Source organism: Nomascus leucogenys, chromosome 16 (genome assembly GCF_006542625.1).
Source record: "Nomascus leucogenys isolate Asia chromosome 16, Asia_NLE_v1, whole genome shotgun sequence".
Taxonomy (NCBI): Eukaryota; Metazoa; Chordata; class Mammalia; order Primates; family Hylobatidae; genus Nomascus; species Nomascus leucogenys.
Genome location: NC_044396.1, coordinates 54,927,930 through 54,950,593, shown reverse-complemented (window position 1 = coordinate 54,950,593; position 22,664 = coordinate 54,927,930). Strand labels below are relative to the sequence as shown.

The window sequence follows — 22,664 nt, the reverse complement described above, 5'->3', positions numbered from 1 at the left end:
TGATTGCTGCGATGTAACGAGGTGATAGGACTTTTTAAACTTCGCTGTAATCTTACGATATACCACAGTCATATGTGTAGTCTTTGACCAAAACATCACTCTGCAGTACATGACTATAATAGAAAAATGATGATCTTTTAAAGGTTTTTGGAAGACTAGTTATAGTCCTGTTTTATTATCCATTTGTTATGTGATTACGTGGTCTTTGGGCTTAAATTGAGAATTTAGCTGACTTTTTTCTATGTAGGTATGAGATGCAAGATGCTGGAATTACTTCAGACTCAATGATGAAGAACTTCTTCTTTGTGCCTTCTTGCATTCAGCTGAGCCAAGAAGACAGCTTTTCCGCTGAAGCTTAAACAGGCATTAACGCTTCTTTAGATCTGAAGTTGCAGGTTAAGCTTGTCTGGTCAACATTCCAGTGTGGAAAAATAATTTAAACAATCTTATTCTCTTAATTCTTTTGGCAACAAAAACTATTAGTAATAGCTATTTGGGACCAGACAAAATCAGCTTTCATCTATAATTCATTGGGGATAATGGGAGATTTAGATAATGTATCCAGATTTAAACCTACCAGTTTGTCCTACCCCTTAAGCGTTTAAAATAAAATATGCAACAAAATGGATGACTTAGTGGAGATGGAAGCCCATTAATTGGGTTCCCCATTAAATCGTTTACATACAAGAACACAGTTTTTATACTAAGGATTTGTGTTTAAAGTCTTGTAAAGTTCATGTCTTTCACCCAGATATATCAAATGTTAGCAGAAGACCAGTGTGACTTCATTAGATAACGTTTAGTGTATTTAGAATGTGTAAATTTGTGCTTTGAACTGTAGTTTAATAAATGTAAAATTGCATCATAGTATTTGTTGACCTAATGTAACCCTTGTATGATTGCAATAAAATTTTGTGTAGATTTTACTGTTTTTTCAGGCTAAAACTTTGGGAAAGGGGCTAGCTAGCAAAGGTAGTTTTGAAATAGATGTGTATATGGACTGTTTTGAAGGGTTTTTTTCTTTATAGCCCAGTTAAGTTTTGTTTGGCTCAGTGCATTTTTCAGTTATTTAATTAGTAATTTAAGTAAAGTGTTTGGTAAATCATTGTGAAGTTCAGATTCATTATGGAGAGTTGATGTGCAGTAAGCATGATGTTTAACAATTTTAACACCAAAAATGTTAATCCTGCATAAATCAATTGTAATAATAAATAAGTGTTTCTGTATAGATAGAATGCATAGAGTACCTTAGTAAATCTTTGAATCACAATCTTTTGGCTGAAATGGAAGATTCTGTTAAATACTTTGAATTAACTTGGGGGGAGGGAAATAAAATTGCAGAAAACTGCAGAGCACTAAAACTTAAAGAAGGGCTACATCTTTATCCAGAAACCTGTTGCTCTTTTGCACGGAATGTTTAAATTCAGAGATGGGATGGGGGTTGGGGTGAAGCACACTTACTATCTTCAGTTGCAGTGATTTCAAATTTAGGATTTTTTGTTGTTGGTTTGAACTGTCCCCTTAGTTTCTTGTTATTTCCAATTTGTTCTGCTTAGTCATTACTTTTAATTCTTTTCTTACTAAACTTTTATGGTGGTTGGGGGAAGGGAATTAGCATCACTAACCTGACAGTTGTTGCCAGGAATTTGCTTTGTTTACTGCTAGTATATTAGAAATCCTAGATCTCAGAATCACAATAGTAATAAACAACAGGGGTCATTTTTTCCTAACTTACTCTATGTTCAGGTGTGGAATTTCTGTCTCCCAAGAGGAAATGTGACTTCACTTTGGTGCCAATGGACAGAAAATTCTACCTGTGCTACATAGGTGAAGTTTGGAATGCACTTAATAGCTGGTTTTTACACCTTGATTTCGAGGTGGAAAGAAATTGATCATGAATCTCTAATAAATTTAAATCTCTTAAACCAGTAGGTGCTTAATATTTTTTGATTTGATTAATGCCCATTTGAATCTCATGGGTTCTATTAAAAAATATATATATAGGACCCCAATCCATTGCCATCAAATTGCCCTTGGACTTTTCCGGGGTATATTGTGGGGTTTTATGCAAAAATCCAAGCTACCATGTAACTTTTTTTTAACCATTTAACAAGGAGGGGGAACTGTTTCCTACCTTCTTTACATGTTGTGCATTGTTGTGGTCCAGAAATGCCAAATCTTTTTAAAGATGGTGCAACTTTGAGTCCTTGGCTTGACGATACAGGCCTTGAACTTCATGGCATATCAACTTTGCCATATCTGCAGGAGAACTGTTCTATATGAAACAGCTCAGAGTTGCAAATATCACATGTGAATGATACGGTAACTCTTAAGAAATGTCTGTATTGTATTTGAAGACTGTTTGCCATAAATCTGAAATTTGAACCTATGTATTTCAATTTGGTATGCTAAAAAGTTTTGAATTAATGTAAAGTTTTTTGTTATAATATTGTAATCTCAGTTCAAAAGTTAACTGAAAATATAAAACCCAATGATTTCTATATAGTAAATTGAACTGTAAAGGTAACTTGTGTGTGATTCTGAATACATAGATAAATGTTTTTATTCCTCATGTTTTGCTTTGGCTTCTATCTGAAATAGAGGTAAAATTCTGCATATCAGCTTTATGTATATTAACAATCTTGCTTTATTAGAAAGTAAATTGATTCTGCTAAAAAATGCTGGAAGTTATGTATAGAACAGTGAAATTTTGATAAAGTGCAGTATATATGTGAGCACTGTTTCCAGGACAACCTTTTCTAGACACTTCAGTTCACTAGCCTAACAATTTTAAACCTGGACTAAATGAATAGATTGACAAATTAAGCTAGATTTATTCCAAGTAAATATGGGCATTAATACCATTAAATGGAAATACTGGGTTAGAGAAGCCACACATTGCTTAATTCCTTTTTTTCTTCTTGTTTTTTAGAGTATATATTTTAGTGTGCTAACCTGTCTTGGCCTTAAGAAGTCTTCTGAACTCTGCTGAAATGAAAAGTATCATCTCTTTGTTCTTTGAACACTTTAGTTAACTGGGTGACTTAATATTTTGGGGAGTAACTTTAAAGATTTACTTAATTATTCAGGCAATGCACTAGTATAGGGTGGTAGTTAAAGGTGTAGACCTTGCCTCCAGTCTGCTTGACTCAAATCTTACCTCTGCCATTTACTGTCTGTGAACGTAGGCCAGTCACCTAACCCTTTTGTGCTTCGGTTTTCCCAGATGGAAAATCGTGGTAAGACAGGCACAGTGATTTATGCTCGTAAATCCCAGCACTTTGGAAGGTCGAGGTGAGAGGACTGCTTGAGCTCAGGAGTTCGAGACGAGCCTGGGCAATGTAGGGAGACCCCTGTCTCTCCAAAAAAGTTTAAAAGTAGCTGGTAGTCCCAGCTACTCAAAAGGCCAAGGTGGGAGGATTGCTTGGGCCCAGGAGGTGGAGGCTGCAGTGAGCCACGATCGCACCACTGCACTCCAGCCTGGGCAACAAAGTAAGACCCTATCTCTAATAAGAAAGAAAACGATGGTAATAAAAGTAGCAGCTTTCATAAGATTATAAGGATGTAACAGTTAAAAGGTGCTTAGAATTGGCTGGCACACAGGGCTCAATAAACGACCCTTATTACCTATTAGATTGATTATACTAATTTGGTCAAGTTGCTCTGGGCCTTGGTTTCTTGTCTGTAGGATGAAGACACTAGAACTTAACCTTACCAGGCCTTGAAAGTGCCTGGCATATGGATGCAAATGGCAGATAGTGTCAGTGGTTGATAGCTTGGTATTAAGATCTCTTTAGCATGTACTTGACCATTCTCTTTTGTCCTTGTAAATTGGACTTTTGGTTGGGCATCAGAGAAAGTTTTGTATTGCTGCCTTTTAGTTGATTTAATGTAACCTTATAGTATTAAAGCACAGGCCAGGCACAGTGGCTCATGCCTGTAATCCCAACACTTCGGGAGCCTGAGGCAGGCAGATCACCTGAGGTCAGGAGTTTGAGACCAGCCTGGCCAATGTGGTGAAACGCCATCTCTACTAAAAATACAAAAATTAGCCAGGCATGGTGGCGCGCACCTGTGCCAGCTACTCAAGGCCGAGGCAGGAGAATTGTTTGAACCTGGGAGGCAGAAGTTGCAGTGAGTGGATGTAGGGACCAGCCCCACAGGGTCGGTGGGTCTCTCCTCGTGTGCGGCGACGAGAGAGTGCAGAAATAAAGACACAAGACAGAGATAAAAGGCAGCTGGGCCTGGGGGACCACTACCACCAATGCACGGAGACCGGTAGTGGCCCCGAATGTCTGGCTGTGCTGTTATTTATTGTATACAATGCAAAAGGGGCAGGGTAAAGAATGAGTCTTCTCCAATGATAGGTAAGGTCACGTGGGTCACATGTCCACAGGACAGGGGGCCCTTCCCTGCCTGGCAGCCAAGGCAGAGAGAGAGAGAAGACAGACAAAGACAGCTTACGCCATTATTTCTACATATCAGAGACTATTAGTACTTTCACTAATTTACTACTGCTATCTGTAAGGCAGAGCCAGGTGGTGTACAGGATGGAACATGAAGGTGGACTAGGAGCGTGACCACTGAAGCACAGCATCACAGGGAGACGGTTAGGCCTCCGGATAACTGCGGGAAAGCCTGACTGGTGTCAGGCCCTCCACAAGAGGTGGAGGGGCAGAGTCTTCTCTAAACTCCCCCGGGGAAAAGGAGACTCCCTTTCCCGGTCTGCTAAGTAGCGGGTGTTGTTCCTTGACACCTTTTGCTACCGCTAGACCATGGTCCGCCTGGCAACGGTTATCTTCCCAGACGCTGGCGTCACCGCTAGACCAAGGAGCCCTCTGGTGGCCCTGTCCAGGCATAACAGAAGGCTCGCACTCTTGTCTTCTGGTCACACCTCACTATGTCCCCTCAGCTCCTATCTCTGTATGGCCTAGTTTTTCCTAGGTTATGATTATAGAGCGGGGATTATTATAATATTGGGATAAGGAATAATTACTACCGACTAATGATTAATGATATTCACATATAATCATATTTAAGATTTATATCTGGTATGACTATTCTTGTTTTATATTATACTGGAACAGCTCGTGTCCTTGGTCTCTTGCCTCAGTGCCTGGGTGGCTTGCCACCCGCAAGTGGAGATTGCACCACTGCACTCCAGCCTGGGTGACAGAGCAAGACTCCATCTCAAGAAAAGAAACAGTAATAGTAGAAACTTAAATTGGCAGGCATCAAAATGTAAAACAAAAATTAGTCTTCCACATTTGAGTTGTAAGTAAATCCTATGAATCGCATCCATCCTGAGAGGAAAAAGGTGTGCAAGTAATTACAGCAGCAGGATAAACCAGGATAATGAGGATAAACCTGGCCTAGGAACAAGAAACGAACTAGTTTTGGTCTTGACTGGCATTTGCATTAAGTTAAAGCTAACCTGAAAAGTCTCAGTTCCTACTCAGACATCCGGAGAAACTTTTGTCTTTGCATATAGATGGCCTGTACTACACGTATCTTCTAAATCATAGTGCATGTCTTCACCCAGAAAGGAGTGGAACACAAACCACCTAGACTCAAAAGGCAATGTGACTTTAGTGTTACACACAGTTGAAGATTTTTTTTTATTTATCAGAAACAGACTGTAAAAAGTTTTTTTTATGGTAATTTGTAGAAAGCTTAATCTATACAACATGCTCCATTTTTGTGGTCTTGGGGTACTAAATGGAGAGGAAAAGAACATCTTCCATACACCTGAACTCCTTTACCTATATATGTAATTGTCATCAGCTTTAAAAGCAATTCCATTGTTAAGTGGTCTTTCAAACCCTGATTCCACCATGATACTGCTTATGTCTGTCAAAACACTTTGCAGTTGATTTCTTGATGGCCTGAGATTAGCACTGGATCAGTTATGGGCAATTAAAGAGTTAAGTATCTGCTATTGACTGACAGATGAAGTGATTGCACATTGGCAGTAGAGCAAAGGGGTTGTGTAGATGTGCTAAAGATATTGCAATATTTAGATTATTTGTAACCCCAGAGTCCAGCTAACCTTTATTTGTAAATAATGGTGCCCAACTTCATCTGGTGTGTACCTGTGCCTATAACTTTGTCCCCATTCAGTTTTTAGCAGCAATATGCAGAGGAAGGGACACATGGCTGAAGTTTAAGAATTTTAGTTCTGTGAGTTGATTGGTTTTCTCACATCTATTTTCTATTTTATGTTTCTCAAATTGCACTACTTTCAGCAGGTATGGTGGGGTGGAGGATTCTCAGCTCTATTCCAAGCCTTCTGTCTTCCACTTAGGCAATTTTAAACTTCTGAGCCAAGGTTGCAACAGTATGTTTTATCGCTAAGAATGTTCTTTTTTCCCTTCATCACCTCGGTCCCCTTTCCTCCAGCTCTGGACAGTCTAAATTGTCTTGTTTTTGTTTTAAGACAGGGTTTCTCTCTCGGCTCACTGTAACCTCCGCCTCTCGGGTTCAAGTGATTCTCGTGCCTCAGCCTCCGGAGTAGCTGGGATTACAGGTGCACCACCACCATGCCTGTCTGATTTTTGTATTTTTATTAGAGACAGGGTTTCACCATGTTGACCAGGCTGGTCTCAAACTCCTGACCTCAGGTGATCTGCCTGCCTTGCCCTCCCAAAGTGCTGAGATTACAGACGTGAGCCACTGTGCCCTGCCTAAATCGTCTCGTTTTATCATCTGTAAATCTTACGATTCTAAGCATTCCCTGTATCTGAGTTGGGACTAAAGAGCCAATAGGCAGCTCCGAGTGCATGAGTGCAGTTTGTCGACTGAAAAAATGATCTGTCCCAGCTGATTAGTTAGAGAATTTGGTATGACATATGATTAGTTAGGGAACTTTTTATGCCATTATTTCAAGATCTTAGCTGATTCTCAATCAATTTGTATCCTGCCTGAAGGGTGATAGACCGTCTACCAACATTCTAGAACCCAGCAGGGTGAGGGTTGGGTCTCTGCTTTCAGTGTAACACACCCCTGCCATCCCAGAGACTGGGCTACCTTTTCTAGAGAATGAACAAATGAAAGAGGGCTCTTGCCCAACTGTGCAGTGTAGGGAAAAGGATCTGAGATTTGAGTGGTTAAACAGATTCATCCAATCCTTATTTTGCCCCTACCTCCAGGGGTTTGGACTGCTGCCAAGTCCTGCACTTTTTTATTTTTTTTAATTTCTGAGTTTTTTTTGTTTCCACTGCTGGCCTTGGGATTCCATTTCCTGAAGCTGCTAAATTATAAACTAATCTGTCCATTTTCTAGCTTTCATTTTTTTTTTTAATCTCTCGATTTCTCCATCCTGGTGAGTTTAGCTCCTTTTAAATGCCTTTTTAGTTAGGGAAGGAACAAGGATAGGTATGCATTTCCAATCTACCAGTGATTATGTGCCCCTCAATATGTACCACATGCGTAAACCTAATTGTCAAAGCAAGGGCCTTTTAGATGTTTGGAGACAATCCCAACTCTCCATCTGCCTCTTGGAACTCCATCTGCCTCTTGGGTGGAATTTTAAAGGTACTCTGGTATCTGCACAAGGTTATAAGAATAATACATGAAGTTTTATACCTTTTGTGGATTGATGGTACAGGTAACCAACAACCCTTTACCATAGTGATATACAGAAATAGTTTTAATTTCTGCATTTAAGTGTGTGTGTGTGTGTGTGTGTGTGTGTGTGAGTGAGTGTGTGACGGAATCTCGCTCTGTCGCCCAGGCTGGAGTCCAGTGGCACGATCTTGGCTCACTGCAAGCTCCGCCTCCTGGGTTCACACCATTCTCCTGCCTCAGCCTCCCGAGTAGCTGGTACTGCAGGCGCCTGCCAGCACGCCCGGCTAATTTTTTGTATTTTTAGTAGAGACAGGGTTTCACCGTGTTAGCCAGGATGGTCTTGATCTCCTGACCTTGTGATCCGCCCGTCTCAGCCTCCCAAAGTGCTGGGATTATAGGCGTGAGCCGCCTCGCCCAGCCTATCTTGTTTTTTAAACTTAATGAGTTGGGATGCTTTTAACTTGTAACTTAGGTAATAGTCTTTGAAACATATATATTCTGTGCTTTTTTAATTTTTATTTAAACAGTTTCTGTCACCAGGCTAGAGGGCAGTGGCGCCATCTCTGCTCACTGCAACCTTTGCCTCCCGGGTTCAAGCAATTCTGTCTCAGTCTCCTGAGTAGCCAGGATTAAAGGCGTGCGCCACCACACCCAGCTAATTTTTCTATTTTTGTTTTTTTTAGTAGAGCAGGAGTTTTGCTCGGCCACGCACTCCAGCCTGGGTGACAGAGCGAGACTGCGTCTCAAAAAAAAAAAAGTTTTGCCATGTTTGGCCAGGCTGGTCTTGAGCTCGTGGCCTCAAGTGATAACAAGCGTAAGCCACTGTGCCCGGCCTACTCTGGTGTTTTTATGTCACAACAAAACTGTCTCAATGCACTCAAGGCATTTTCTCTATGTTTTAGCGCCCAGTAATGCCTTTCAGATTTCATTACTTAATGATTTAAACCTAATCTTCCATATTGTTAGATTATCAACAGAAATGAAGTGAGAGCATTTTCAAAGTTTGGTTTTCTCCTTTCCTAATTCTACGATTCTGCTGGAGGCAAGAATATAAACACTTCACAAGCTTGCTAGAGGAGGGAAGAGAACTTCAGTGATCCCCAAAGAAAGACTGTATGTATGTATGTAAGTATTTTGAGACGGAATTTTGCTCTTGTTGCCCAGGCTGGAGTGCAATGGTGTGGTCTTGGCTCACTGCAACCTCCACTTCCTGGGTTCAAGTGATTCTCCTGCCTCAGCCTCCCGAGTAGCTGGAATTACAGGCATGCGCCACCACGCCTGGCTAATGTGTTTTTAGTAGAGACAGGGTTTCTCCATATTGGTCAGGCTGGTCTTGAACTCCCGACCTCAGGTGATCTGCCCACCTCAGCCTCCCAAAGTGCTGGGATTACAGGCGTGAGCCATCGCACCCGACAGACATCATTTTTAAATGTTAAAAAAGGGTTTAGGTAACATTAGCTGCATATTGCCCCAAATGACTGAGGATTTGGGACCAATGTATAGGAGGTCAGTCAGGGAAGGGAATAGCAGTGCAGAGCTTATGAGAAGTTCACATTGAGGAGGAAAATGGTGCTGTCCTTTCCAATTGGCATGATGCTACCACTCCCTCCCTTTTATGTATTGCTATAACTTGACATATGCTTTCCTAAAAATCACTATGTGAAATTGTACAAATTGAAAAAACGGGGTTCAGGCACAGCACTCAAACTTTGTCAGTGCAACATTACAAAACAGATAGAAACTAATTAAAAATGGAGTACAGTTTGCACGCGTTAAATGGTAAAGAAATACACAAATATTACAATCAATGTAGCACTTTACCTTGAAGAAGACCCACAGTTTGAGGAAGTGGAAGAGTTGCAGCTTGTGAATTGTCAGATTGTAGGGTGTCTTGGTTCACTTTGTGTTGCTATAACACAATACCACAGACTGGGTAATATATATAAAGGAACTTAATTCTCACAGTTCTGGAGGCTGAGAAGTCCGAGGCTGATGGGCCCACATCTGGTGAAGGCCCTCTTGTGTCATCCCATGGTGGAAGGCAGAAGGGCAAGAGAGCAAGATGGGGACCAAGCCCACTCGCACAATAACTGACCCACTCCCGAGATAATGACATTAATCTACTGATGAGGGCAGAGCCCTCATGACGTAATCACCCCTTAATGAGCCCACCTCTCAACACTGTTGCAATGGGGATTAAGTTTCCCAGAGTAACAATGGGTTATACTACTGATAACTTAGTTCCGACCTTTAGTTCCACCTGTAAATTTCATAAGGGGAATAGAGTTGCTGGTAATGAAGTGTTGAGTAAAATCCTTGCTTTGAATCTCTCTGTTCCTAGGCCTTTATTCATTCAATGTAGAAACTAATCGTTGGCTTTTCTTGTGTATATAACCTCAAGCTAAGACATGGGAAAAGCAGGTCTTTCTATACACCTTTTAAGTCGAAAGTGAAGAGATCTTTTAGGAAAAGCAGCAAGGACCCTTCTTGAAGGTAAGGTATTACAGGAGTGAAGTAGTAGGTGTGGCAAGGTTACCAATGTCAAGCCTTTCAGGAGGTCAAATAATAAGTATCTCTTGATATGCCTTATCTATATGACCCAAATCTTTTAGATATTTCAAGGTTTGACCTTAAATCTTTATGTTCTTACACTTATGGCCATAGGCCCAGGATGGGTAATGGGTGATAAGAAAACTGAACTGATGTTGACCTCTTTAAAAAGCAGAGGACTCCTATTTCCTTAACTGTAAGCTCTGTGCTGTACTGTGGCACCAATGAGAAGACCAACATTACTGTAATTGTATAATAATAGCAGCAAGGAAGTTCCATTGCCCAGCTAGGGGACTGCAGGATCATGCAACCATTGCGACACTGTTTCTGGCACTGTTCAAGGGCTTTGGTTAGTAACCTGTTTAGTCTTCTAAATGAACTCAATCTTCAGAGCCATCCTATGAGATAGAGACTCATGGCCCCATTTTACAGACCTTAAGGAGGTCATATAGGCCAGGCGGGGTGGCTCACACCTTATAATCCCAGCACTTTGGGAGGCTGAGGTGGGCAGGTCACTTGAGCCCAGGAATTTGAGACAGCCTAGGCAACATGATGAAACCCATCTGTATGTTACATAAAAATATTTAATATATTTTTTTAATTTTTGGTTTTTGAGATGGAGTTTCACTCTTGTTACCCAGGCTGGAGTGCAATGATGTGACCTCAGCTCACTGCAACCTCCGCCTTCTGGATTCAAGCGGCTATCTTGCCTCAGCCTCCCAAGTAGCTGGGATTACAGGTGTGTGCCACCACATCCGGCTAATTTTTGTATTTTTAGTAGAGATGAGGTTTCACCATGTTGGCCAGGCTAGTTTTGAATTCCTGACCTCAGGTGATCCACCCACCTTGGCCTTCCAAAATGCTGGGATTACAGGTGTGAGCCACCGTGCCTGGCCTTAAAATATTTTAAAATAAAATTTAAAATTGTTATAGATAGCTAGGAGTAAGTGGTAGAGTTAGGATTGTAGCCCGGCAGGCTGGCTCTGGATCCGGTCTCTTCCCCATGATCCTACAGTACGTCACTCAGATTTCACCCACATTTTGAATTGCCTATAGGAAGTTCCATTCAGATAGGAAACTCAGACACAAAACATTCTGTGAAGCTGTTTCTTTAGTACTTTTAAAATTTTTGTTCACTGTTATTTTCAAATTTAAAAACCTTACAAACCGAAAAGAGTGATCAACTCCACAGTTATCATTAATCATGTAGTATTGTGCATGTAACTGCTGAAGCTGTCATTTTTACCACTTCCGCAAGAACTACTGGCACCATCTGGGGTTTGTATGGGAGTTCTGCAGCTGGGATGGCCCTTCGGAGTTGAATCAAGCTGAGACAGGACAGCTGGGACTTTATCCCAGCATTAGCCAGTCACTGGCTACAGACCACTCCTTTCAAGGAGGCATATCCTTGGGCAAGCCGTCCCTGTGGCAGAGCCTAGTTCCCAGTGATGGACACAGTTATATGCTGATTTCCAGTGAAGAATGCAGCCATGAGCTACAACTGCGAGTCCACAGCAGCTGACAGTGCCGGTAGCAGGGGAATGGGTACACGGGCCCTGCACATGCAACTGTGGTGCCATTATCCAATCATTAAAAGAAAAAAGCTAGGAGGCCGGGTGCCCGAAATCCCAGCACTTTGAGAAGCTGAGGTGGGAGGAACGCTTCAGCTCAGGAGTTCAAGGCTGCAGTGAGCTCTGGTGGCACCACGGCACTACAACCTGGGCTACAGAGGGAGAGACCGTGTCTCGAAAAAAAAGGTAAAAATTTAAAAAAAGCCTATACCACTTTGTCTGCTTAAGAAGGTCAGAACCACGGTTTCTGCTGACGTGTGTACTAGCTTATTAGGGCTGCTCAAACAATACACAAACTATAAACTGGATGGTTTAAACATCAGAAATGTGTCTCACAGCTCTGGAGACCAGAAGTCCAAATGGTCAGCAGGGTTGGTTCTCTCTAGGGCTTTGAGGGAAGCCTCCGTTCCTGGCCTCTCTCCTTGGATTGTAGGTGGCCATCTTCATGTTCACATGCTTTTCTCCCTGCACACTGTATATGAGTCTCTCTAAATTTCTCCTTTTTATGACACTGGTTATATTGGACTTGTTCTCACCTTAATGACCTCATGTTAATTGGACTAATTACATCTGTAATGACCCTATTTCCAAATAAGTTCACATTCTGATGTACTGGTGGTCGGATTTCAGTGTATGAATTTTGATGGGGACACAGCCCATAACAAGTATGTTTGGTCATTCGGAATAGAAGCACTATATTGACCCTTGACCCCTGCCTGGGCCCTGCACGTCCACTCCCAGCCCTTCTCAGTCACTGTTCCTTTCCCTTCCCCTCCCTCCTTCTCTCCCTCCCTTCCTTCCTCTCTTTCTTTTTGAGATGGAGTCTTGCTCTGTCACCCAGGCTGGACGTTAGTGGCATAATCACAGCTCACTGCAGTATTGACATCCCATGTTCAGGCGATCTTCCCACCTCAGCTTCCTGAGTAGCTGGGACCATAGGTGTGCAGAACCACACCTGGCTAATTTAAAAACATGTTTTTTCTCTGTAGAGATGGGGTCTTGCTATGTGTCCCAGGCTGGTCTCGAACTCTCCTCTCATTTTCAAGCTCCCATTGCATTCCTGCTCTCTTTTGTCTTCCTTGTTTCCCTATAAAGTTAGATCGTTGTTTTTTCCCATTATAAAATCTTTTAAATGATCAAAATTCCAGCAATAAAGTATATAAAAGCTATTTTTAAAAATCCCCTGACAGCTTTCTAACAGAAACTCCTGCCTTAATATTGTGTGGCACTGCCTTCTAGACACCTCCCTATTTTTATTCTGTCATTCAGCCCCCTTTTCTCCTCTCCCCAAACTAGGAAAAGTCTGAGTTTATTTTATTATTTTTTTGAGACAGAGTCTCACTCTGTTGCCCAGGCTAGAGTGCAGTGGCATGATCTTGGCTCACTGCCAACTCCACCTGCCAGGTTCAAGCGATTCTCCTGCCTTAGCCTCCTGAGTAGCTGGGATTACAGTCACCCGCCACCACACCCAGCTAATTCTTGTATTTTTAGTAGAGAGGGGGTTTTGCCATGTTGGCCAGGCTGGTCTTGAACTCCTGACCTCAGGTGATCACCCACGTTAGCCTCCCAAAGTACTGGGATTACAGGTGTGAGCCACTGTGCCCAGCCCAAAAGCCTGAGTTTATTGTTAATGCTGACTGCCAGCATTTTTCCTCCACACTTCCAATTCTTTTACACCTTTCCCTTTCTAATAATACAGCCAATAGCCTTCAGATATTGCAGAAGGTGTCTTCCTGGCCTCTGACGTCACTTCACCCTTAGGTAAGCCCTTGGGGACACTTGCACCATGACTTAGGAGCCTGGCCCTTCCAGAGGGATGTGGCTGTTTTGCAACCCTCCAGTGGCTACTCCTCTAGCAGAAGGTGAGCCCAGGGTCCAGGCTTCTGGCCCAGCCAGGGCCTGAAGGCATGAGATTTCTTTAATTCGAATGACCCCTTTTTTCCTCAACATCTTCATGTCTTTCTCCCATAACTCAGCCCGAAACCATCAACCAGAGGCCCATCACCCAGTTCTCTCCTTCCCCTCTCTCAGCCTCAGCCTGATGACAAGGCACAAACGGCCCAGCCAGGGTCTGTACCTACGGTGGGCAGAGCCCATGCCTGCTTCCAGATCCTGGCAAGCTCCACCCTCCCACGTCGTGCCTGGACTATTTCAGTAGTTTCAACTGCTGTCTCTGCCACCAGGATCTCCCCTCAGGCCACTATCCTTGTGGCTGTAGGGTAAGCTTCTGAAACTGGCTGGATTAAGTTGCTAACCTGCATTAAACTCTCCCTTCACAGTCTTGTCTGAAGTGTGACTGGGATTGAGCTTTCCAGGCTCCGGTTAGCCTTCAAAGGGAAGCATCCCTGAGATCCCTCAGCCCCTCTGACTCCTTGACTCCTGTACAGTACAGCCTGATGGGGGCTTCAACTCTCATCCATCCATTCATTTGTTTATCCAGCCAACAAGTTTTTATTTTGTTTAATATTTAGGTGCCAGGCACTATCCACGATTCTAGCACTGGGACAGCAGCCAACAAAATAGCCCCAATTCCCTGCCACATGGCACTTCTATTTCTGTGTGCTTCAAGAGCCTTCTAGCTGGGTTCTTGGTTCCACCTGAGAGACAGGCCTGCCCCACTCCATCACAACGGCTGGCACCATAGGCGATCCGACACATTAGGTGAGACTGTCTCTTCACATCCCTCATATCTGGGATGCTATGGTGGGCAGGCATCAACAGCTGTAATGCCCAGGCAACCCCAGTCACTTACCAAGCAACCACAGCTTGTTCTGTGCCCCAAAAAATCCCCAGCTCTGGCCGGGCACAGTGGCTCACACCTGTAATTCCAGCACTTTGGGAGAGCGAGGTGGGGTGATTGCTTGAGGCCAGGGGTTTGAGACCAGCCTGGGCAACACAGCAAGACCCCATCTCTTTTATATATATATACACACACACACATATATGATTATATATGATTATATATATATGATTATATATAATCTTATATAATCTCATATATATAATCATATATATAAGATTATATATATAAGATTATATATAAGATTATATATATAAGATTATATATATAAGATTATATATAAGATTATATATACAAGATTATATATATAAGATTATATATAAGATTATATATACAAGATTATATATAAGATTATATATAAGATTATATATATAAGATTATATATAAGATTATATAGATGATTATATATATAAGATTATATGATTATATATATAAGATTATATATAAGATTATATATATAAGATTATATATATATACATTATCTGCAGGGATCTATTTATATATGTTACATATTTTATATATATATACAAAAATAAAAAATTAGCCAGGCATGGTGGGACATGCCTATAGTCCCAGCTCAGAGTTCCCTTCGAGGCTTGTTTTCTACGCTGCAGAGCAGAATGCCCGAGGCAATGAGGCTGAATGCTGTCCCTGGCAGATGTGGCTGGCTGGCTGTCTGGTCCTAGACCTCTGGGCACCGAGTGTAGACTTCTCACCGGGCAGAGCTGCCACTCAGAGCTCAGGGCTTGGCCGGCACTGACAGATTGTACCACTAGATGACGCTTGTGGATTACATTTGCTATAGTGCCTTGGACGTTGCAGCAAACAATTGCTGAGTTTCCCACTGTTCAGAGTTGATTTCACATAGTATTAAGCTTTTATGTTCTATCACACTTCCCAGTGTCACAAGTGTCCCCGGTTCCCTGACCTTTGCATCTCTACATCCCTGCCCCTAGTCCTTTGTGGAGGAGCCAGGAGGAAGAGGGGATTCCTGCCTCACCTTCCCTCCTGTTTCCAAAGCCCTCCTCCCCCAACCGCCCTCCCCCTCCCTCAGTAGCAACAGCCTTTGCCTCTGCAAGTCCCCAGCAAAGTACAGTACAGGCTGGCAGTGGGGATTTGGAAGGATGTTCCAGAAGACCCCAGCTCAAGTGTAGGGATTGTTAAAAGTTTAGTTCAAGGCGTGGCTGTTCCTTCAAGTTGGAGATGTCAGGCCCACTAAGGATGTGCCTATGGCCACAAAATGCCAAGTTTGCTTACTTTGATGCATCAAAGGAACCCACATGTTGGGCGAGCCTTCGGAGCCACTCAATAAAAGGGTTAGGAAGGGTTTTTTGTAGGTTCAGGTGGTTGAGGTGGGCTTACCTGGTTAGGGTTGGTTGGTTGGAAGAAAGGGGGCGTTGGCTGATTCATTCAGGCTCAAAGCAGGGATCTTTTTATCTGTAGGAGGCAGTTCCCCTGTGGCTTTGAGAAACATTGCTTTGTGACTTTGTGGGTCTATTTTTGTGTTTTAGAAGTTAAGATCTTCAGGTGGCAGTCAACTGGTTTCTCAGAGACCAAGTCTTAAACGTGCTTGTAACCCACAGTGAGTCCAGCTGGGTGTTTTGCAAGCAAATTTTTTTGTTTGTATAGTTTTTTTTAGCATGGGGTTTCACTATGTTTCCAAGGCTGGTCTTAAACACCTGGGCTCAAGCCATCTTCCCACCTCAGCCTTCTGAGTAGCTGGGACTACGGGCACATACCCAGCTGCAAGCAGGTTTTGAATGCGTTTTTTTCTCCAAGAAGCTTTCTGATTTACACCTAAGATAGGGATTCACCAATTCACCAACGCGAGACTTTGCGTCTCTGTCCTCCACCTTCCTAAGATACCTGGCTTTGTGTGTGTGTGTGTGTGAGAGAGAGAGATATGCATTTATCCTCCCCGTTTGCAGGTGAATTTTCCTGTGAGGTATCACCCTTTGGCATAGTCCTCCATTTGGAGAGACTGGGTGAGGTGGCACTTCCTTTTCTTTGTCTTACACTGAGCTTTGATATTAGAATATTTTGTCCTTTGGCCCCAACTTTACTTAATTTGATGACACTCCCTCTGCAAGGGTCATATGCTTCTGACCTCTCTCTGCCAGCCCAAACCCAGTCCAGGCCAAGCCTGTGGTCATGGTATCTGTGACTATGATCACATCCCTTCCTGTTCCTGTTGGCTATCGCAGCCTCATTCTTGGTACTGGATAGCTTCCAGCTGTCCTGCCACCCACCATCCACCCTGCTCTGCACCTGGAGGCTGATGTTCGTGGACTGCCTCAATGCTTCCCCTGCCTCTTTGCTTTGTGGTCAAGCAAAGTGGAGCGGAGAAGCCTGGGGGAGGACAGTGGGGTCAGGGTCCTCCTTTGTGGGCTCATTTCCTGTCCAGTTGCCTCTGGTGGGCTGAATCTCCCAGCAGAGGCTGGAGCCCTTGAAGGGGCCCTGCACCTAGCTCACCCTCTCTCTCTAGGTCTGGTTAACCACTCCCTCCTCTTGCCTTTCCCCTTTGGTTCCCAGGGAACTGGACCATCCCCTGGCTATCCTACACCCTGTCCACACCCTTGAGCATGCCACCTGCTCCCTGTTTTGACCCTGCTGACAGGTCTTTTCAGTTTGCTATATTTTGGTAGCTCCTGAGGACACAGGCTGCATCTTTTTTATTTTAAAATATTTATTTATTTTTGAGATGGAGTCTCGCTCTTCTCCCGGGCTGGAGTGCAGTGGTGAGATCTCAGCTCACTGCAACCTCTGCCTCCCAGTTTCAAGTGATTCACCTGCCTCAGCCTCAGCCTCCCAAGTAGCTGGGATTACAGGCTCCCACTACCACACCTGGCTTTTTTTTTTTTTTTTTTTTTTTAGTAGAGATGGAGTTTTGCCATGTTGTCCAGGCTGGTCTTGAACTCCTGACCTCAAGTGATCCACTCGCCTCAGCCTCCCAAAGTGCTGGGATTACAGGCGTGAGCCACCACCCCTGGCCTGCATCTTTTTTAGATCCCCACAGCCTAGCACTGAGCCTGGCACATAACAGATGCGCTGTTGGATGGGCAAACTAACACCTCCCCTTTCTATGATTCTGGTTCTCCAGGGCTTGTCCTGAGATGGGATGACCAGAACTCCACACATGACTCCAGGGGAGGCAAACAGGATAGACTATTCATCATTCATTCATTCATTCGTTCATTCATTCGTTTATCCAACACGTATTTATGGAGCACCCACTCCATGCTGAGAGTACTATGGTGAGCAAACCAGACAGGGCAGTTTCCTGAGAGAGACAGGCATGGATAGGATTAACATAAACTTGTGAGACTACAGGAGTCAGCTTTGAAGGAGCAAAACATGGTGCTAACAGAACATGTGATGGGACTGAGTCCGGTGGAGAGTCACCTTATATGTGCACCATGAATAATTCTAAATCCCAAACACATCTGGCCGCCAGATTCTTGTTAAAGAGGCCAGTGGGGCCAGGCACGGTGGTTCAGACCTGTAATCCCAGCACTTTGGGAGGCCAAGGCAGGCGGATCACCTGAGGTCGGGAGTTTGAGACCAGCCTGACCAACATGGAGAAACCCCGTCTCTACTAAAAATACAAAATTAGCCAGGTGTGGTGGTGCATGCCTGTAATCCCAGCTACTCGGGAGGCTGAGGCAGGAGAATCACTTGAACCCAGGAGCCAGAGGTTGCGGTGAGCCGAGATGGCGCCATGGCACTCCAGCTTGGGCAACAAGTATGAAATTCCGCCTCAAAAAAAAAAACAAAAAAAGAGGCCAGTGTACCATCCATCTCTCACATATTCTCATTGAGGGGGTCAGGGCATCATACTAGCACATTTAAGTATGCTAAAAATGATGGTCCTACTGTGTAAAGCATGATCCCATTTTGGTAGAAACAACAAATGGTTTTTGAGCACCCAGACAACTACCAGTGTTCCAGGCACTGAGGATAGAGAAGTGAACAAAATAAGGCCTCTGCGTTCACAAAGCTGACAATATTGTATAATTTATTAATTTATAAATAAATTAATTTATTAATAAGGCCCTGCTCTGTTACCCAGGCTGGAGTGCAGCGGTGTCATCATAGCTCACTGCAACCTTGAACTCCTGGGCTCAAGCGATACCCTAGATCTTCTCGTGTCAGTCTCCTGAGTAGTTGGGCTTACCGGCATGAGTCACCACCGGCCTTTTTTATCCTCTAAAGAATGCATACATGCATAGATTTGCAGATAAGAACCCCTGGAAAGACAGACACGAATATTCTAAGTGCTTCTTTCTAGATAAAGATATGATGAGTGATTTTCTTTTTTCCTTCTCCACATTTCAAACCTGCAACGCCTATGACTCATTACTGAATTAGGTTTTTCTTTCTTAGTTTATTTCAATGTATTAATTTTTTAAAATTGACGAATAGTAATTAGACATATTCACAGTAACACAGTGAGGTTCCGATTCGAATTAGGTTTTTTTTTTAAGTGGATGATGGTCTTTAATTAGTCTCATGCAGTTCTCGACCCACACCAGCAGAGAGCGCTGTGCCCGCGGGACTCGGGCGGGGCCGTGCCGCGCTTTTCTCCCCAGCAACACCCGCCCGCGCACAGCCCTGGAGGCACGGCCTCGCGGCATCCCCGGCCAGGCCTCTACCCGCCCTGCCCCCGCTCGCCGAGCGCCCGGCAGGGGCGGTGGCTGCGGCGCTGCGCCTCGCCCGCGCCTCTCCCCGGCCGACCCGAGCGCAGCGGGCGGGGACTGGGCAACCCGCCCTCTCCTCACCTCCTTGCCCCGCCCTCCCCGCCCTCCCCGCCTTCCCCGCGCCCTCTCCGCGCCCTCCCACCCAGCGCGGGGTCGGCGCGGCCGCGGCTGGCTCGTACTTTGCGGTCGGATGGGGAGACGTGACCGCCGCGGCTCGGGCTGCGCCGGGAACAGGCGCGGGGGTGGGAGGGGAGGCCGGGCTTCGGGGCACCTGGCGGTCGAGGCGGTTGGAGGGGGCGGCGGTCGGGCCCCGCCCCCAGCACCGCGTTCCCAGGCGCGGGGGAAGGGAAATGGGCGCCTCCCTGGCGCTCGAATCCTGCTTGGGCCTCCGCGAGTGCGCGCCAAGCCCGTTCCTTCCGCTCCCTGTCCCGCCACGCCCGGGCCGCCCCGCAGCGGGGAGAGCCCGGCCTGGGACGGCGGGCGGGTTCTCCTCTGGTCCGCAGTAGGTTGGCAGCGCCTCTTTTCGAGACCAGGTAAAGAATTTGTGGTTTGGAGTCAGATCCATTCCCAGTTCAATCCTGGTGATGTTTCTGTCCAGTCTCAGTTTCCTGATCTGTAAAATGGGAAAAGGAGTATCTTCTAGTAGTCCCACGGGCTGTCGCATCAGGAAGCTTGTGACCCACAAGGAGAGGTGACAGGGAGAATCCCAAGAACAGAATTACCAGGCTTTGTCTTTCTGCTGCCAGTGGCTAAGAAGGAGCAGCACTGTCCAGCCCGTCATCTAAGAAGGGGCCAGCTTCTGGACCCTGCTCTGTATTTCCAGAGGCTGTTGACAATCGCCTTTGTTTTCTTTCTTTCCTTTTTCTTTTTTTTTTTCTTTGACGGCTAAATAGTACTCCATTAGTATATATGTACCACATTTTCTTTTCTTTTTTTTTTTTTTTGACAGAGTCTCACTCTGTTGCCCAGGCTGGAGTGCGATGGCTTGATCTCAGCTCACTGCAACCTCTGCCTCCCAGGTTCAAGCAATTCTCCTGCCTCAGCCTCAGGAGTAGCTGGAATTACAGGCATGCGCCACCACGCCCGGCTAATTTTGTATTTTTAGTAGAGACGGGGTTTCTCCATGTTGGTCAGGCTGGTCTCGAACTCCTGACCTCAGGTGATCTGCCTGCCTTGGCCTCCCAAAGTGCTGGGATTACAGATGTGAGCCACCGTGCCTGGCCAATTGCCCTCATTTTCTTGCTAGGAAATACCCTCCAATAAATACTGGGTACACGTCACAGAATTTTCTTTCCGTGGTGGGATTCAAAGGGAGAAAAGTGCAGGAGTATTCCAATAACACGCTTTCTCCCTGGGTTTAAAGCCCACACCCTCAGGATTAGGCGCGGCTTTTGTAGGACTCTGATTCCCAGGCTTAAGCAGAAAAACACACAATCCTAGACTCTTAGAGCTGAAAGTCAGAGAGGGCTTGCCCTACCACTTTTAACTGCTGAGCTACAGATTTCAGCTATATGGTGTGCTGGTTGCTGCTTCAGCAAGTTATTACATGTCTCTCAGCCTCAGTTTTCTCACCTGTCATATGGGAAAAACACTGCCTGGTGGAGAAGGGTCTGGTGCTTAGGAGTCTCCTATTTTCACAGAGCTTCATGAGTCCTTTAGGCAACATTGTCCTTTGTCAGGAAATTCTTCCTGTTGTTCTCTTAGACCCTCTAGGCTTAGGGCCGTATTTCTGCTTTTCAGTCTTGGAAAAGGACAGCTGGTCACCTCCTTGGTAACCGATGTCATTTCCCTTGCAGCAGGGAGGCCAAGTTCCTCAGCCTGACTTTCCCTTTTCTGGGTCCTCCTCTATGAACCCTGTAGATCCAGGAGGTGGGGATGGTCAGATGCTGAGTTAGGAGTGGCATGGCCCAGACTCGGAGACTCTCCTAAATTTGTGAAGAGTTACTAGCAAAACAGGAGGAAGGGAACAGCCACTGAAAATTCTCCCCATGCTGAGCACTGCTAGGGGATTTATCTCAAGACTCCCAACAAGAACCTTTGGGGCCAGGAATCATCACCTCTATTTTCCCAGAAAGCAGAGGACCTGTTCCCCAGATCCCCCATCTGGCCATGGCTGGGCCTCCTCCACCTCTGAGGCCCAGCATTGCAGAGGATGGTGATACGTCCGCCTTGGGGCCCCTTGCAGGGATGTGGGGTTGATGAGAACTGGCTGCAGTGCCTCGTTCTCCCACCAGTGAGGTTTGTGGTGGTTATCACTAGCTTCAAAGGTCAGCTGGCTCTTGGGAAACAAATAGAAGCCTCACCCTCCCTTCCCGTTGGAAACTTTGGCCTCGGCTTCAGAGTGGATGCCTGGGAGAGGCTGCAACATCCAGCCTCAGGGAGTCCAGCTGCCCCTGGAGGTCTGCCAAAGCTGTTCTCGGGGTTTGTCCCACTTGGGTCTGAAGGCCAGGAGGCTGCGCTCTTCTGTGGCGGTCTGACCTGGACACTCCCTGGTGACCATCTACATCAGTGGTTCTCCTCTCTAACTGCTCATTAAAAGTCTGCTGATGCCTGGGCCCCACCCCAGACCAATAAAATCAGATTTCCTGGATGAGGGCCATGCATCTACAATTTTGTTTTTTAAAGCACCCCTAGATAATTCCGGAGTGCTGTCAGGATTGAGGGATGCTGAGGTAGATAAACATAAACGTTAGTGATCAAAGGACAGAATAGGAAAAATATTTGAAATCTGGACGAAAGAGGCTCTGCATTAGACAGCAGCCATCCAAGGCCAGGAGGCTTGGCGGCTGGGACTGAGCAGGACTGTGGAATTCTTGGAAGGAATTCATCTGTCTGGGAACTGGCATGACTCGGTTCCCTAGGGGCAGCGGGCAGAACCCCGTGACTCCAGGTCCTCGGTCCTTCTGGGCCACTGTGCCTGCCTCTGTGGTCTGCATCTGGGCTGTGAATGCACCTCTGAGCCTCAGGTCTTCCAGTCAAACTGGACTCCCTGCCATTCCCAGAACGCAATCTGCTCTTTCCTGCTTCTCGGTTTGGGTTTCAGGCATTTGTTTCTGTCTGGAATGTCTTTTCCGATCTGTTCAAATCATTCCTCTTCAAGGTCCCTGCCCTACTGCCAGCTCCACCAGGAAGCCCTCGCCACAGCTTCTGCATGTGCCTGTACTCCACAGCGCCCTCCTGCCGCACTGCCCAAGGTGTGCCGAGACTATAAATGCAGAGAGGGTGAGGACCAGTCAAATCCCCTCCTCCACCTGTCCCGGGGCGGAAGGCACCGTGCACAGAGGAGCCTCCCGCCTCTTTTGAATGCCATGGACTGTGTCCGTGTTCTAAGACAGGGTGGAAGCCTCTTCTCTGCCCACACCCCTTCCTGATAGTTCTCCAGCCCCCCTGCCGCATTTCCTGAGTGCCACGGCTCCTTGTGGTTAGCAGTCAGTGACAGGGAAGCGCTGGGACCAGGCCTTTTTACCCAGCACGTGGTGT

General features: G+C 45.4%; 1 protein-coding gene across 5 annotated transcripts in view; it reads left to right on the top strand.

Annotated features, from left to right (window-relative positions):
• AZIN1 (antizyme inhibitor 1) overlaps nucleotides 1–2,627 on the top strand; it is a 37,932-nt gene extending 35,305 nt beyond the window's left edge. For 4 of the 5 annotated variants that reach the window (XM_030794871.1, XM_030794869.1, XM_030794872.1 and 1 more), the window contains one exon: nucleotides 248–2,565. In XM_030794871.1, the coding sequence (XP_030650731.1) occupies nucleotides 248–359 (112 nt within the window). In that variant the 3' untranslated portion in view covers nucleotides 360–2,565. Of the gene's footprint in view, nucleotides 1–247 lie in introns of all 5 variants that reach the window. The other variant, NM_001291477.1, reaches the window with a different exon arrangement.
• Nucleotides 2,628–22,664: the final 20,037 nt, after the last annotated feature.